The 18,553-nt window shown below is 43.8% G+C and overlaps 1 protein-coding gene across 2 annotated transcripts in view; it reads right to left on the bottom strand.

The window, feature by feature from the left end:
* Nucleotides 1-18,553, bottom strand: part of NLRX1 (NLR family member X1) — an 85,486-nt gene that overhangs the window by 59,618 nt on the left and 7,315 nt on the right. The window contains exons 2-4 of one of the 2 annotated variants that reach the window (XM_075840085.1): nucleotides 10,255-10,374; nucleotides 1,243-1,438; nucleotides 1,060-1,148 (exon numbers count right to left, since the gene is read on the bottom strand). In XM_075840085.1, coding sequence (XP_075696200.1) covers nucleotides 1,060-1,148; nucleotides 1,243-1,397 — 244 coding nt within the window. In that variant the 5' untranslated portion in view covers nucleotides 1,398-1,438; nucleotides 10,255-10,374. The remainder of the gene's footprint in view (nucleotides 1-1,059; nucleotides 1,149-1,242; nucleotides 1,439-10,254; nucleotides 10,375-18,553) is intronic. The other variant, XM_075840086.1, reaches the window with a different exon arrangement.

Here is an 18,553-nt window from a genome sequence, read left to right as displayed (position 1 = left end):
CCCAGGACTAACGGGCAGAAACATAGATCGCGCTGTTCCTGGGCGTTTAAGCCCTCAGATGATGCGGTCAAATCGCCACCACAAAATCTGAGGAGTTAAAAAGAGGCCGCCCGCTTATCGCCCCTCCGCGACGGGGTGACGATGGTTGTCTTGGCAGCCCTGGGGCCTAATGAAGGCCCCCAGGTCTGACTTCACTCTGTCTCTGGGCTTAACAGAAGCCTGTAAAAATTACAATATACTGCAATACATTAGTATTGCAGTGTATTGTCCCAGTGATCTAATCACTGGTTCAAGTCCCCTAAGGAGATTAATAAAATGTGTAAAAAAAAAAGTTAAATAGATTTAGTAGTGAAAAAAAATATTACAAAAAATAAAACACCTTTAAACATTTGGTCTCTAAGGCAATGTAAAACATAAAAAAAAATAAAAAACACAATTGGCATCACTGCGTCTGTAAAAGTCTGAACTATTACGATATACCATTATTTAACTTGCACGGTGAACGCCGTAAAAAATAAAATCATTAAAACATCAAAAATTGGTCACCTTAGCGCTACAATTTTTTTTAAATAAAATGTACTGAAGAGTGATCAAAAAGCTGTATATACCAAACTGCTCAATTGTCGTATGTAACTGCTCATTAGACGAAAAAAAGTAGTAAAATATAGAGTATATTATATTATATATATATATATATATATATAGGTATCACCGTAATTGTATCGAGCCACAGAATAAAGTTAAGTTGTAATTTTTACCGCACAATGAAAGCCGTGAAAACGAAACCCAAAAAACAATGGCGGGATCGCAGTTTTTATTCAATTTCAGCCCGCAAATAATTTTTTTTCAGTACATTTGGCAAAGCGGACAAATCCTGGCCAGCATATAGATTCCACGCTATAACTTCTTTAGGGTAGAAATGGGAGCAGGGGATCCCAGAAAATGGAAACATTTTTCAGGGGTTCTTCAACGGTAATAATGCTGAGAATCACCGTCTTATACCCTAGTATCTTTCAGAAAGGTGAGTACAAGACTTTAAATTATTAAACAGTTCCTTACCTGTTACTATTCCACTTTGGCTCCTCCAAGAAGTAAAAGTGTAAAATAACCCATGTGACTTTGATAGCAGGAACACAGGCCGATCAGACCTACAGAGAGACGTAGAGATATTCATTCTCATTGTATCAAGCACAGTCCACAAAAGTTCCAGCATTTGACAATATACTGCATGGAGGACCATACCTGTAGGTGTCTTTACTAAGAACTGAGTGACATGTATATTTCTGAAACACATAGGGTCCATTGGCTGCCTGGACAGAACACAACAATTTCTCACGGAGAAGACAATTTCTTCGCCTAAATGCACCCAGGCGTGACACTGAGCAATGGCACTGCATGTTTCCCCACACGGTTAGTAGATATTATCGACACGTAACACCTGAAAATACAAAGTTTTAAGTTAGACATATCAAAAGCAAGTAAATCAAACTATATCACATCACAGTTACTATATTATACAATATACACAAGCCCTTGAGAGGTCCTAATCTAGAATGTAGTTAAAAATTATATTCAATGGTTCCTTAGTTATACGAGTTTCTAGCAAAACTGGGTGAAAACTACTACTAAAAACTATTAGGCCATGTTTACACAGGGCGGATACGCTGCGTAAAAGTACACAGTGTATCTGCCCTGGACCCTGCAGGGAATTGCAGCCGAAAAACGACACCAAATTGTGGTGCAGTTTTTCGGATGGAATGTCCACTGCTGAAAAGAGCAGGTTAAAAAAAAAAAACCCTATAGTTTATACTTACCCCCAGTCTCCGTAGTCATGGTGACACGTCCCACTACTGTCCTGCAGCCCGGCCTCCTGGGATAACATTTTATCCCATAAGACCGCTGCAGTCTGTGATTTGCGATTCTTGCGGCGGATTCGCAGCTTTTCTGCCGCAAAAATCTCAACATTTGCGAAGTTGTGGGTTGTTCCTTCCCATTTAATTAAATGGGGAAAACTCGAAACAGAAAACCAGTGAATCTGCAGAATAAATTGACCTACTGCAGACTAAAAAAAAAACGCACCGCAGGTCAATTTGAGTTTTTTCTTTTTTTCAGTATTTTTTATGCAGCGTGTGGGGAGGAGATTTGTCCAAATCTCATCCACTCTGCTGCTACTGTATTACGCTGTGGATTTTCTGCAATGAAATATATTGCAGAAAATCCGCAGTACTTACGCCACGAGTGAACATACCCTTCAAATTTAATTAAGAAGTCGTTTTCCAGCTTTCCAGGAACCTCGAAAAGCAAGGATGCCTAGTTATGCAGGAGTTTGCACATAAACCAAATGAAGTAGCCAAAAATCTGATTGTGTGTGCGCATTTGTGGACACTCAGTGAATGGACACAAAAGTAATAAAACAGGCAAACGCTGCCCTCCTCCGTTGTGACCGATTATCAAGCGCTACTTAGATTTGTGCCTAAATCCTAGCACAACCATCTTCTTTTATATCAATACCTCATCTTTTCAGACAGCTTTGTACGTAAATTACCCAATGAAGTGCAGCGCTCCGTACTTTTTAGAGCTCTCCTCAAAATGACATCGCTAGGCCTACTGTATAGAGCCCCCTATGAAACCTTATTCAACTAAATAGCCCAAAAAATATTAAAGGTGAAAATAAGTCTAAGCGCTCACACATAGAGACATGGGGGGGGGGGGTAGAAAAAAAACCTGCTATTTCGCCACACTTTTTTGCGTCCTAAATTTACACCGTTTACCATGTGGTATAAATAACACAATCTCTTCATTCAGCGGGTTGTTACAGTTGCAACTAAACCAAATTTATATAGTTTCCTTAGACCCCATGCACACGAACGTGCTTTTGCGGCTGCAATTCCCCCGAAAATCCACGGGAGAATTGCGGGCCCATTCATTTCTATGGGCCCATGCACACGACCATGGTTTCCACGGTCCATACATGGCCCAGGAGCCTGTACCGTAGAAAGAACGGACATGTCTTATTACGGCCATGTACTGCAGTCCAGGCTCATAGAAAATAACAGGCTCCGTCCGACCCGAAAATCACGGCTGTACACAAGGCTACGGTTGTGTGCACGAGGCCTTATGTTTTTCTACTTTTACACTTATCTCCATATTTTAAGAGCCATAATGTTTTTATTTTTTCACCGATGCAGCTGTACGAGGGTTTTTTTTTTGCGGGACGACTTGTTTTTATTGGTACCATTTTGGAGAACATGAAACTTTTTGATCAGGCAGGATGCACAGAAACAGCAATTCTTGCATTTAATTTTTTTACAGTGTTCGCTGAGCGTGGTTTAATAATGTAATAGGTTTATAGTTGGGTTCATTACGGACGCGGTGATACTAAATATGTGTAACTTATTTAGCTTTTTTTTTCCATAATAAAGCATTTTGTAAGTGGAAAAAGTGGGTTTTTAATTTTTTTTACTTTGGATTTTTATTTATTTATGATAAACTTTATTTAACTAGGGGACTTCACTATGTGATCATCTGATCGCTTTTTATGATACACTGCAATACTTCTGTTTTGCAGTGTATTACTGCCTGCTCGTGTAAAACTGACAGGCATCTGTTAAGCCATGCCTCTGGCATGGCCTAGCAGGCATCAACTAGAGGCAGACCTGTGGGCCTTTATTAGGCCCCCAGCTGCCATAGAAACCCCTGTACCCTGCATTCACATTGTGGGGTGCCGGTGAGGTGAGAGGGAGCCCACTCCCTCCAAAACCACTCAGATGTGGCACTCGCTATTGTGCGCTGCATCTGAGGGGGTCAAACGAACGGGATCGTTGCGGATTTCCTGTGATTGGCTGCAGCAGCGGTCACATGGAATGAAGCATCATCCGAGGAGGCCGGCCTTCTGACGTCACCCAGGCCAGGCCGTTTCATTCCATGTGACCACCGCTACAGCCTGTGATTGGCTGCAGCGGTCACATGAAATGAAACATCCTCCCAGGGGGCCACGCTGAAGGAAGGAACATAGACTTCTGGGTAAGTATCAGACGTGTTTTTTTTCTCCGAGTTGCACTTTTGCAGCAGGATCGCTGCGAACCCAACAACTGCTATTTGTTCTGGGATTTACCTCCCATTGAATTCAATGGGGAATTCCCGCAACAAATAAGAAGCATTTACGCATAAACAATTTACACGCTACAGAATAAATTTCCGCACCGCAGGTACATTTCTGAGCATTTTTTTTTCCGCTCAGTATTTATGAGCGTGTGGATAAGATATGTTTTATCTCATTCACTTTGCTGCTCCTGTATTTGCTGCTGATTTTCAGCAACGACTTCCGTTGCACAAAAATCCACATTATTTACGTAACTTGTGAACTGACCCATACAGTGTTCAGAGCCAGAAGCAGATCGCTCTGTATACTGTACAGCAGCCATGCTGCAGCTGTGCTCCCATTCAAGCGAATAGGAGCACGGATGCAATACAGTGTATGAAGCCTTCTGTTTTTGGCTCCGAACAACGAATAACTCCTGGTGACGAAAAAGACCAAAAAATGGACCTATAACGGCGCTGCTGGAATGAAGTTTTAAACATCGAGGTATATAAATAATTATGTTTTATTGATAGATAGGCTACGCGTTACGACATCGAACTGATGTCTTCATCAGGCCAAGCAAAATCACACTAATTGTTGCAGCTTATATACAGCACATAGAATTAAGCAGGAGAAAGAAAGATCAGCGATGACGTCATATATTAGTGTTAGAAAGCATAACAGAAAATAGCAAAATCATAATTAAAACCAATGTAATAAAATAAGTGTGAAATGGTAAGTCAGGATAAAAGCCGTTTAAGTAAAAAAGACAGTATAAAATTAAAAAAATATATATAAACATATATTTAAAAAGGAAGAACCATTTGTAAATTAGTTACTTAGAAGGTAACACTAAAAGGTAAAAGTAACGAATGTTGCTTAGTTAGTATCGCTGTGATGTTGTGGAAACAGAATGATGTACGATGGACACATCAAGGAATGTTACAGTGAAGTTCCGGAGTAGCGCCACTGTCGTCATGGTAACAGACAGCCAAGGTGAATGAAAGGAGAAAGAGCTACGGAGCAGCAGAGTAGGATTACTCAGCTATTGGACTGCAGACATGGCCGGCCTTAGGTACATTCGACCAGTGCGGTCGAACAGGATGCCGGGCGCCAGCGGGTGTGTGGATCCCCGCGCCGTTGCAACTACCAGCGGGGATACACACACTAACTGCAGTCGCCTTTCCGCTCCTAGCGGCTGCTAGCGGTGACACTGGGCATGAGGGCGGTAGCGCCGCTAGCAGCCGCAAAAGCTGCTATAGCGGTAGCGACGGCACTATAGAAGAGCAGGGAGGTATCTCCCTGCTCTGCTATCTACTAGCGCCACTGTAGCTCCCTGAAGGAGCGGAATCCCCATGTGGCCGGGGATTCCGATCCTGGAGCGCTGCTTGATGTCTCTGTCCATATATGGGCAGTGACATCTGGGGAAATTCCTGAAGCGGAATCCCCGGTCACAGCTTTGCAGACGCTATGACCGGGGATTCCACTCCAGGAGAAGCCAATGACGTCATGGACACAGACGACAGGAGCTTCTCCTGGAGTGGAAGCGATGGTCACAAGGGTGCTGTGGGCTGTGTGGCACTACCTACAAAAAAGGACAACTGTGCAAGAGCACACAAAATACCCAGCTTTCCCAGGTATCAAATAAATGTGGATACGAAACGAAGATATAACTTTTATTTAATCTAGCTAAAAGGATTAATCCTTTAGCTAGACTAAATAAAAGTTATATCTTAGTTTATTTCCACACATTTATTTGATAGCTGGGAAAGCTGGGTATTTTGTGTGCTCCTGCACAGTTGTCCTTTTTTGAATCTCTATTGCCCGCCAGCTATCAGGGTCATTTCGTAGTCCTTGCACTACAAGGGGGCTGTGGGCAGTGTGGCGCTACCCACCAGGGGGCTGAGGGCTGTGGAACTCTCCCCACCGGGGGGCTGTGCGGCGCTACCCACAAGGGGGGCTGTGCGGCGCTACCCACAAGGGGGGCTGTGCGGCGCTACCCACAAGGGGGGCTGTGCGGCGCTACCCACAAGGGGGGTTGTGCGGCGCTACCCACAAGAGGGAATCTGTGAGTGGTGCGCTGATGGTCTTTTACTGTGAGTGGGGGGCTGATGGTCTTCAAGTGGTTTCCGCCTCTGACCTCCAATTGAAATTAATAGGAGGCAGAAAATACCTGTGGCGGTCGTTTGGAGCTTTTTTTCCTGCGTCGTTTGCATTCGCTTCAACAACTTAAGAAAAAAAACCACAAAAAAAAGGTCACATAACCCTGTCAGTTGCTGAAGGAATTTTGAGGCAGATTTTTTTTGCCTTACAAAAAACGTGTGTGAACATACCCTACGAGTGTAGTGCTTGTTCTTAGCCATTTTCTGTCTTTCTCTAAACAATTTTTGGTAGGGGGGCCATGAGCAAATTTTATTTTTCTAGTGCTGCCTTGAGTCTGAAAAGGTTGGGAAACTCTGTACTAGGATACAGAATCCCGTCATGGAGCAGCTCAGTTCGTCATGGGCCTAGGTGAGTACAATCTTTGTTTTTGTTTGGGGGCACTGTCTACAAGGGGGAGGTGGGGGACTGTATGGCACTGTCTACAAGGGGGAGGTGGGGGACTGTATGGCACGATCTACAAAAAGGAGGTGGGGGATTATGGCACGGTCTACAGGGAGGCTAAATGGCAAAATCTACAGGGGGCACTATACTGTGTGGGGGCAACTAAGCGGACATTATACTGTGTAGGGGTACTACAGGTGTAATAAGACTGTGGGCACAATTAGAGGACAAAATACTGTGTCCTTGAAGGGGTTGTAATATATTATACTGTATAGGGGCCCTATATGGGCATTATCATTTTTCTATGGGCCATTTTTTTTTAATGATGGGGTGGGGCTCCGAAAGATCATTTCGGACAGGGCGCCATCTATCCTAGGGCCAGCCCTGACTTCAGAATAAGGTAAGTAGAAGGTATAAAACATATATTGCAAGATTAATCGAATGAAAGGCAGATATATTTGCTTGATAATTATAATGATCAGTTTATACACAGCCCAAAAATGATAGCACACGAATAGACAATTAATATAAAAGGTTTCAGTATAGCATAATCTTACAGAAAATTATTGATACATAATAAATGAATAGAAAGGAAAGAGTAATCTCAGTCAAGGGAAGTTTCTGTAATATCATTAAGTCCCCAGGGTGTAAGCAGCATAATTTGAAAATGCAGAAATGTTCACGTTGTTTTCATCTAATAAATCTATTAGCTGTATCTGGTGAAATTTGTTCGATAGGAGTAATCTTAATAGTCAAAATTGCAGTGATGTATATTAGTAAAGTGACGGGAGAAACTTTGGTTCAGAAATCCTTTTTTGACATTGGATCGATGTTTATTTATTCTGTTGTGTAAGCTGTGTGTGGTCCTGCCAATATACTGTAAATTGCAAGGACATTGCAAAAGGTAGATTACATAATCACTTTTACAATTCAAGAAGGTCTGTATAGGGAAAGTCTCTGATGTTACTGATGACCGAAAATTGACACATTTAAGGGTAATATTTTTACAAGCACAACTCCTATAGGTGAGTTATACCTCACCTTTTGTTAATACCATTTTTATCTGCACTATGGTGGTGCCGTGCATTTTTTTCCCCATTTTTTTTATTTTTCCCTCCTGGTGACGAAGGCAGCCGAAAGAGCTGATGGGTGCAGGGTCAAGAAAACTCATTGATCTGCGCTCGTTTGCTCCTTTCTCAAGGAGCAATGATTGGCTATGCATAGGACCGAGCGATTGTTACTACAATCGTTCGTCCCCATACATTTCCATTATGTCGGCAGCACATCTTACTGTTTACACAGTTTAGGGGTCAGTTCACACGTAGAGTAAATACTGCAGATTTCCCACAATGGACTTCATTGCGGAAAATCCACAGCATATTACAGTAGCAGCAGAGTGAATGAGATTTGAACAAATCTCATCCACACGCTGCGTAAATGCGGAGCGGAAAAAACACTCAGAAATGCAGTGCAGAGTTTTATTCCACAGCATGTCAATTATCTTTGCGTAAACACTGCGTATTTGTTGCAGGATTTCCCCATTGAATTCAATGGGGAGGTAAAACCTGCAACAAAGAGCAGATGATGCACAAAAAACTACTCAGAAAAAAAAAATCTCATACTTACCCAGAAGTCTGTGTTAATTCCTCCAGGCCGGCCTCCTGAGATGATGTTTCATCCAATCTGACCGCTGTAGCCACAGACTGAAGCTGTCAGGTGGGATGAAACATCATCCCGGGGCTGCAGAGAGTCTGACGTCATGGTAAGTATTCTTTTTTTCTTCTGTGCAGTTTTCAGCAGCCGACATTCCGCCTGGAAAACTGCACCAAAATTAAATGTGTTTTTTCGTCCGGAATTTCCTGTGGCACACAGGGCGGTTACTTTTATGCAGCGCATCCGCCTGTGTGAACATAGCCTAAAAGAAAACATTTAAGTGCACTGGCATACTCCTCATCACAATATACAGGGTTAAAGGATTGTCTGGTAGAGATAGACCCTTTTTAAATATCTTATTAGGATATCTTACAAAATAGAGGGGGAGCCCGTCATTCAAACTTCAGACCCACAAAAAACACAAACCTGTGCTCTAAAGGGTTCTACAACGCTTTATTCCCTGCATAAAAATTAGCATTTTCATTACAGTTCTCCCTGGTGATAGCAGCTGGTTGTGGAAAGTTCAAACTTGTTGCCAGAGTAGTTGCAATATCAAAAGCGCCTGTTCAAACCAGACAACCCGTTTAAACACATTTCGTGAAACATTTTATTATATTATATTATAGCTTTTCATTACGAGCTCTCTTATTTTTTGCTTGGTACTCCACCCTGCATTCACACGACTTACAATTCCAGGGTGTGGCTGGAAAGATCTGAGAAACTGCATGCTCATGTATACCAAAACCGGTGAGTTCATAAACTAGGTTAACGTGTTAAACGACTAACTCAAAGTTGAAAATGGGACCCAGTGTTGGGGCTTGTATGGGTAAACATATGCATTATACTTTTCTCTTTGTACACTGCTTTTTTTTGTGGCACTCAACTCTCTAAGAATTTTCCTTAGGGTTTCTTATCCCCATGTGATAGAGTTTTGTTCCCGTCACCTTCCTTCTAGCACTAGGTCGGAACATATTATATTTGTTATATTTCTCATGTAATTATTATTAGGTTTTTTTAATATATATTTTTACTGTGGGGATAGGCCCTGTTCACACGGAGGATTTTGCAGGCAGAAAAAAAATCTTCCTGAAAATTCCTTCAGGGATTTTCTTTTCGCATTTTTTGCCCGTGGCCATTGAGAGCCGTGGGCAAAAAACACAGTTTAAAACGCTTTTTCTGCCTCCCATTGATTTCAAGAACAAGATTAAAAGAACATGCCGCTTTTTTTTCCCGTGAGTGGCCAAAAGCCACCGTGGGGGAAAAAACGCCTCCCCTCCCATTGAAATCAATGGGAGGTGGTTTCCGCATCAAAATCAGCTCCAAAAAACTGGCCCTTATAATAATAATAAATTTATATAAATCTCCAACATATTTTACAACACTTTACAATTCAGGGGGAACATGTACAAACAAAAACAGACTTTACATAGTGACAAGCAATTAGAAATTCAAACAAGAGTGAGGGCCCTGCTCACAAGAGCTAACAATCTATAAGGGGTTTAGCCTATGGAGGCTCCCTGGCACTTTATGCATATATCTTTGAGATATTACCAAAAAAAACTTATTTTCCGAGAAGAAACGTATGGTTTAGTTTTCCGCTTATAATACTAGAACGCCTATGGGAAGGTTTCCTCTTATTATAATGGACCCAGGAATACGTATGTTTTTAAACTGTTTGGTCTTTGTTACAAATAAAGATCATCTTTGATTATATGACAAAATAAGGGTATGTTCACACGTAGCATAAACACTGTGGATTTTCCGCAGCGTGTTACAGTAGCAACAGAGTGGATGAGATTTGAACAAATCCGACGGAAAAACGCTCGTAAATTGAGCTGCGGAACAGTTTTTAATTCGCAGTATGTCAATTGATGCTGTGGAATCGCTACACTTTAATTGCATGTTTTCCTCATTAAACTCAATGGGGAAGTGAAAAATAGCAAATGTACTAGGAAAAAATAAAACGTAACACTTACCACGCTCTGCGTTGTCATAGCGAAACGTCCCTCTTTTCGGAGCGCAGCCCATGTGACCACTGCAGCCTGTGATTGGTTGCAGCAGTCACATCGGAAGAAACATCATCCCAGGAGGCCAGCCTGGACAGAGAAAAGAAGAAAGCGTAGCTATGACATCGCCCGTTGGGAAGTAGTAACCTTTTTATAAATTTTAAGCAAAAAAGGTTGTGGTTTCTTTTCTGAGTTGCGGTTTTTGCAGTGGAATCGCAGCTTTTCTGCTACTAAAATCTAAACATTTGCCATTTGTGGAAGTTTTACCTCCCCAATAAATTCAATGGCAAGAACCCACAACAGATTCCGAAGCATAATTTGACATTCTGTTAATCAAAAATATGCACCGCAGGTCAATTTATGAATGTTTTTGTCAGCCGATTTATTCCGCATCCACTCTGCTGCTACTATAATACACTGAAGATTTTTTTTCCATTAAAGTCACCAATATGCTATCATATGTGTGTACATGAGGAATAACACTATTACTGGTCTTTATATGACTTGTACTCAGCAGTCCCCCACTCCCTCTTGAAGGCCCTCTCTCTAATTTTCAGTTGTTATGCAGCACCATGGAAGAGATCATACCGCAGTAATAAACAGTGTAGATGAGTATCCAGCACGGAGATTACAGAGATCTTACCAGAAGCGGCTGCATGTCTGTGTGTGTGGGTCTTACGCACTATGCTCCCTCAACCTCTCTCCATAGACTTCTATGGGCAGCCCTTCAGCTCTGTTCTGTAACCAGGGACAGACTTTGCTATACAACAGGGGGTGGACAGCAGATTACAGGAAGGGAGACACCTAGTGGCAGTAACTTCACACAGAATTTGCATGGAAAAAAAAAAACAACTACATTTTAACAGTAAGTAAAATTAAAAAGTTTATATTTATCAGCTATATTAAAAGACTAGAGCCAATTTAATTACTTTATAGTCCTATTTTTCAGAAAGGAGCTGGCAACCATTAAGCATGAAATGCTCCTGTCTAGGCGGTCACTTACCCCTATGAGTACACAACAAAGCCAAGTTATTCAAGCATTTAATGCGAGTTTTCTTACAGCAGGTCTTTGGCGCACCTTACGACTATTTGCCAACCATGAAGTAAAAGTCCTCATGTATTTGCTGTGCATCAGACATCTTCCGCCCATATAGGTCAATGATCTCATGGATGGGAAAGTTTCTGGTCCAATGGTTGTCATGCACACGTTAAGCACAAAGTGGCCACACAACATAAGTTCTCTGATCCGAAAGACGATCTATCAAGGAGGGACAACTTTCCTGTAACTTCTGTAAAAAGGGAAGTGCTATCTACTCAATTACTTTCATGTATGCAAACTGTTCCTAATGAAAGCAATCCATGTAACCCACCCCAGAGCAAAAGCAGTGTCCATGGTCCAGGCTCCTGTGTGAAGCAACCAGTTTCTCAAGAAAAACTGTGGGGACTTGCAGCACAAGCTACCAGCAATCAACTTACACGATGAGAGTCCTCAATGATGAGACATACTGCAGTGGTTTTCTTATCAAGCCAAAAAAAGGTATGCAGCTATAACAAAACTGGGAGTATACTGAAGATTCCAGTATAAATGCACCTGCTATATAGAAAATAATTAACCCAATTATCACCCTGCACATCCACTCCACAATACCCACACATCATTAAGTCACATTCTCATTGTTTCGTTCTGCTGATGACAACACTTTTAAGCCACATATTAAATTTCATAATGAGGCGGAGCTGGACAAGTCCCAAAAATAGGGAAGCTGTTGCCTCGGATAACACAGATGCCAAACTAAGTGATTTTTATTGATTGCCGTGGATGCAGATCCGCTGCAAAAATGGTGCTCCACGAAGGTTACTAGATTCTTCTATTATTCTGCTCACATTGTAATCACCTAGTATGTCCATTTATATTGACCAACTACATCACCATGACCTCCTACACAGGTATATAAAACGACAATAAAAATGGTTTAAAAGCTGCAAAACATAAAACATGAAGGTTGCCTTCTTCAGGGCTATTTAGCAAAATGGAAGTCTATGAGAGAAAAACTCCAGCTAGAATACTACACCTAGATAATGCTAAGGTTTGGAAAAGAAGCCAACAAAGCTAAAATCACATGAAAATCCGCAAACACAAAAACACCTTGGAGGAATATGTTAACCCTTAACGCCCTGTGACATACTATTACGCCACGGGCGTTGGCCTGTTAACGCGAACCGACGTAATATTATGTCAACGTGTTAACAGGCTATCGCGTCTGCAGACACAGTTATAACGCAGTGATAGCCTAATGCTATCACTGCTTCAATGCCAGGAACGCAGCTAGCCTCCGATCCAGCCAATTTAAACCCTTAGATGCAGCGCTCAAAAACCAAGCGCTGCATCTATAGTGTTTACAAGCAGATCGGAATCCCGCGATACAATTGCGGGGTTTCGTTGACTGCTCTGGCAGACCGGAGGCCTAGCAATGGCCTACTGTCTGTCGAAGTACGGAAGCCTGCGAGGTCCCGCCCAGAGGCGAGGCCTAAAAGGCTTCCGGCCGCAAAAGGAAGATAGTGCAGGCTCAGAAGCTGAGCCTGCGGCATCAGCCGCGTGTGTCAGCTGTATGTTACAGCTGACATTGTGCTGTAACGGCAGGGAATGGAGCTAGATCTGAACCCTGCCATAAATCCCTTAGATGCCGCGATCAAAACTACGTAGGTAGTGCAATGTATTAGAGTAAAGATCAGAGGTGCAGGCCTTCAAGTCCCCTAGTGGGACACACAAAAAAAGTTAATAAAAAGTTGAATAAGGCCCCATGCACACGACCGTAAAAACTCCCGTAATTATGGGCCGTATTTACGACCCGTATTTACGGACCCATAGACTTCTATTGGCCACGGGTACCTCCCCGTATGCTTACAGGAAGGTGCCCGTGCCGTTGAAAAAAAGATAGAACATGTCCTATTTCAGGCCGTAATTACGGCACGGGCAGCCCATAGAAGTCTATGGGGCTCACGGAATTACGGGTGACTACGTGTGTGCACCCGTAATTACGGGAGCGTTGCTAGGCGACGTCAGTAAATAGTCACTGTCCAGGGTGCTGAAAGAGTTAAACGATCGGCAGTAACTGTTTCAGCACCCTGGACAGTGGCTACCGATCACAATATAGATAAAGCTGTAAAAAAAAAAAAAAAAAAAAGGGACGTTCATACTTACCCGGAACTCCCTGCTTCTTCCCCCAGTCCGGCCTCCTTGGTATGACGTTACAGCCCATGTGACCGCTGCAGCCAATCACAGGCCAATCACTGGCTGCAGCGGTCACATGGACTGCCGCATCATCCAGGGAGGTCGGACTGGATGTCAGAAGAGGGACGCGTCACCAAGACAACGGCCGGGTAAGTATGAATTTTTTACTTTTATTACGGAAAGTGCTGTCAATTCTCTCTATCCTGCACGAATAGAGAGAAGGGCTGTCGATTAGTGCAGTGCAATTTTGCTGCTAAAAACGTGCCCCTAAATACGGGTGGAATACGGGTGACACCGGACCCGTATTTACGGGCACGGGTCCGTAAATACTGGTGCAATACGTGTGACCAAGGAGCCGTATTTACGCCAGTATTTACGGGTGGACAAAAATACGGTCGTATGCATGAGGCCTTACTGTGTAAAAATAAAAGTTTTAAGTTAATAAACACCAATAATCTAATTTTTTCCTATAATAAGTCTTTTATTATAGGAATAAAATTAATACATACTAAAAAAAGTACACAGACTGGCATCACTGCATCCGTAACGACCCACACCATAAGATATATAACATTAGTTTTCCCGCATGGTGAACACCGCAAAAAATAAAAAAACAATGCCAGGACTTCTGGGGGCGGGGCACCGAGAATGGCCAATTTTACCCGCTGCTCCTAACGGCCTCTGCAATCTCCACCGCATCGAAGACATCCTGATCCCGGAGACCACTGGGGGGTCATACCTGGATCGGCGGTGAGTGGGGGTGATGAAGGAGCCCCTCCGTTCTTAGCCCAGGAGTCAAGGGCGGTGTCACGCCGAGGACAAAGCGGCGACAGCGCCTGCTGCCGCCATCTTGAGTAGCCGCGGGACAGCGGCGACTGTCCTCAACATTCCAGGATGAGTGGATCTCCCCTGGATAATCAGCCCCAGAGTCTTGGGCAGGCCCCAATGACCCCCAGCAGTCACTTCTGAACAGAGATTACTGGCGGAGATGCGGGAACAGCCGCCATCCAGCTAGGCTGCAGGACGGCCTCTTCGCCCCCCCACGCCTGGGTGAGTTGATCCCCACAGGGGAAATTACCCTATAGTCCCTGGAGGACCCCACCAATCCCCCTGGGCCCTGCAGTTTGGAGAGGGGTACAAATCCTGCATGGAACCACACCTCCGCCGCATACCTGGAAATATTGGGGATGCCCCAGAGAACTCCTGGCCCCCTCTGTGCGGCTCCCTGGAGACCCCGTTGCTGTCCCTGAGCACACACCAACCACACTGCATGGTAGACGGCCTGCATAGTGCCCACCTCTCCCCCCACTGGTGAACAGACGAGGGTGACTGGCCCTGCCTCATATTGGTCCAGGGACTGGATTCTGGCGGAATACTAACGCAGTATTTGAATCCTAATGTCTTCTGTCTGGATCATAAAGCACCTGATGTTTTAATGATTGTCTGAATGCCGTCGGGCGAATTCTTCATCTGACCCTTTGCTCTAATACGCTCCTTTGACGCCTTACCCCTGACATAGGGAATTGTGTCAGACAGATACCTCACAAAATTCGGCAAAAGGAAAGTTGACTCGTTCTCACAACACCCCAGTACTGGACTCCCCTCGCTCCTTCACCATGCATAAAATGAAGGGAAACACTAAAAGGGGAAAAATCATCTAAACTCGCACCTGCTAAAGTGCGCTCTGCACAACCGATATGACCCACCCTCAACTGTCCCCACAAAAGAGCCTTCAACGTAGCTCTGACATGGGCTCACTTCAGGCTACCCTAGTGGCGCAGGTCTCGAAGTTGTTGTTGCCTCTCTTTGATAAACGCCTGGATGTCCTAAACACGTCTATCAACTCGGCGCTAGCCCATATCACCACCAACTATAAGAAAATTGCTGACATGGAGAACCATATTCACCTCCTCTGAACACACAATTTCAAGTCTGGAGGATACCCTGTGCCAGTGCCAAGCCACGACTCCGGCGCTAAGGGACAAACTGGAGGATCTGGAAAACAGGGACAGACGCAGCAACCTAAGATTTGTGGGTATCCCCGAAACGGTGACGGCTGATTGCTTGACGGACTATCTCAGCAAATTCCTTTTACAAGCGCTTAACCTAGATTTTGGGGGTGACCCCCTCATGACTGAAAGAGCAGACAGGCTGGGCCCTCCTAGGTCCAATCGGGGAGCTGATGATACTAGACCACATCCTGTCATAGCCAAGTACCTCTATTGGGCAATTAAAGAAAAAGTTCTGGGAGCCTATAGGAACCAGGGTGACTTATTGATAGACTCCAAAATCCTGATTTTCCAGAACTACTCTGCAGCTGTCTCACAAAAAAGAAAAAAAAGTCTTTGCTCCGGTTTGCCAATTGCTTCATGACAGGAACACTCGCTTTCAACTTTTATTTTCAGCAAGGCTGAGAGTTCAAGATAGCGAACGCATCCGCATTTTTGAAGACCCGGTTCTAGCACGGAGACAGCTTCCTCTGGAGGACCGCGACGCCAAGTGTTATGCACCTGTGTTACCAGGGAATATGCCCGACTTTCATTGGATATGTGCACATTTCGCCCGCGGTTGCGAATTGATACTGATAACATTCAGTTTGTTTTATTGACCGTAACCTCGCTGTTCTTAGCCTGGATTGCAGTGACTGTTGTTCATCTAACTGTTCACCTGCTTTGACTTTACTGGTCTCTGATGTATTCTCTCCTATTGCAGACTCCTGGGTGCACGACTCCAGAAATTGCTGAAACCCCCCTATTTCGGCTAACATTCGGCTCGCTGGGAACGTGTGGAGTGGCGACTGGTTTATGTCTCTATTGATCCAGAACTTCCTACTAAACACAGGATGAGTACCTCACATACACTGACACCTGACACTTATCACACATCACCACATTTTAAATTCCTCTGATGGAACGTTGCAGGCCTAAACACACAGACGGAAGGTGCTCAACCATCTCAAGAGACTCTCCCCAGATATCATATTTCTGCAGGAGTCTCACTGGAGACTGGGTACCCAAGGGAAATTGACGGCCCCCTGGTTGGGCCAATGTCATTCCGCCTTGCACTTTTCTTCTTCGAGAGGGGTGGTGATTCTTTTTAGAAATACCCTACAATTCAAGCTAGAACAATCCATTAGTGACACTCAAGGCAGATATATTATCTTGCGCATCACGGTGGAAGGCACTCCCTATTTATTGGTTAACGTATACGCCCCCAATCAGGACCAACATTTATTTTACACGGAGCTTCTTCAGGTAATTCTGGGAAACCTGCGCTGGGACTTAATTATTGGCGGGGACTTTAATTTAGTCCAAAATGTCTCTAAGGATCGCTCCGCACCAAACCCTCATTCCCAAATGGCTGCATCTTCCTTAGAGTTTTTGTTGACTCTCTTAATTTGTGTGACCCTTGGAGAATTGTTGACACTGGAGCTAGGGAATATACGTGTCACTCGAGTTTACATGGCACATTTTCAAGAATAGACTATTTCCTAATTTCCACCTCATTGTTTGATTCCCATAATAATTCCCGAATCTATCCGATTACTATTTCAGACCATGCCCCGATTACCTTGACCATGGCCTTGTCCTCCCCAACTGAAAGATCTAAATTTTGGAAATTTCCTGCCTACCTGACAGATTCCTCTGATTTCCAACAATACCTTCAAATGCACTTGGGTAATTATTTGGATGACAACATATCTCAGTCAGATGATATCCCACTATTGTGGGCTGCATCGAAGGCTGTGATGCGGGGACATGTCATCAGTTATCTGTCTCGGAGGCGGAAATTAAAGAGATCGTTTCACTGCCCTACATAACTCTCTATTATCGACCCAAAGAACCCATGCTAATGATTCTACCCCGGAAAGTCATCTAGCATATCAGACAGTTAAGCACCTCTTGGACACCTTTATCCATGATGAATCTCACTGGGAGGTGAGAAATACAGACAATAAGTTTTATAGATGGGGCAATAAGAAAGGCAAACTCCCGGCCGCACTTACTAAACAAAGACAACCCTTTAAATCTATCCTCTCCTTGCTTAAAGGGAACCTGTCACCAGCATTTCACCTATTAAACCAGCAATACCTAGTGGTAGTGGGTGAAAAATCATTTCTGTATAACCTATAATTGTCTTCTTAGTCGGCTCTGTAGCTTTAGTATTCAGTTTCTTATTGTTCCCACACCGTATGCTAATGAGCAGAAAACCGTAAAATCTTCATTGGATAGTTCTCTGTGTCCTTGCATCGACTACTGGGGTCTCAACCAGAACACTGTTTAAAATAGGTATCCATTGCCATTGATCTCTGAACTGTTTTATCATATACGTCGTGCCATGATTTTTTCTAAACTAGAACAGCGTGGGGCTTACAACCTAATCCGGATTTGCCGGGGTGACGAACGGAAGACTGCATTTAACACCCGTGACGTCACTAGGAATATCTAGTAATGCCCTTCGGCCTGTGTAATGCTCCCGCGGTCTTCCAGGAGTTCGTTAATGACATCTTCTGTGACCTCCTCTATGTCTGTGTTGTGGTCTTTCTTGATTCTGTCTCCAGATCCAATGACTTATCGGAGACATGTCCATCAAGTTTTGCTGCGGTTAAGGGAGAATCACCTGTATGCCAAGTTGGAGAAGTGCGCGTTTGATAGAGATGTTCTACCCTTCCTGGGCTACATTGTCTCGAATCAAGGTCTCAAGATGGATCCCGAAAAGGTAACGTCCGTCCTGGAATGGCCACGCCCTCAAGGCTTGAGGGCAATACAGCGCTTCCTGGGATTCGCCAATTTTTTACAGACAGTTCATTCCAAACTTCTCCTATCTCTATCCTCACCAAGAAGGGCATGAACGCCAAGGTGTGGACTCCAGAAGCAGAGTCCGCATTCAATAGCCTGAAGAGTGCATTCACGTCAGCCTGTATCCTCCTTCATCCAGATGTTTCTCGACGGTTCTCTTTGAAGGTGGACACCTCCTCTGTCAGTGCTGGAGAACTTCTGTTCCAGAGAGGTTCCAAGGGCAAGTCAATGGTATGTG

Source organism: Rhinoderma darwinii, chromosome 10, assembly GCF_050947455.1.
Source record: "Rhinoderma darwinii isolate aRhiDar2 chromosome 10, aRhiDar2.hap1, whole genome shotgun sequence".
Classification (NCBI taxonomy): domain Eukaryota; kingdom Metazoa; phylum Chordata; class Amphibia; order Anura; family Rhinodermatidae; genus Rhinoderma; species Rhinoderma darwinii.
This window is presented reverse-complemented; position numbering and strand designations above follow the sequence as displayed.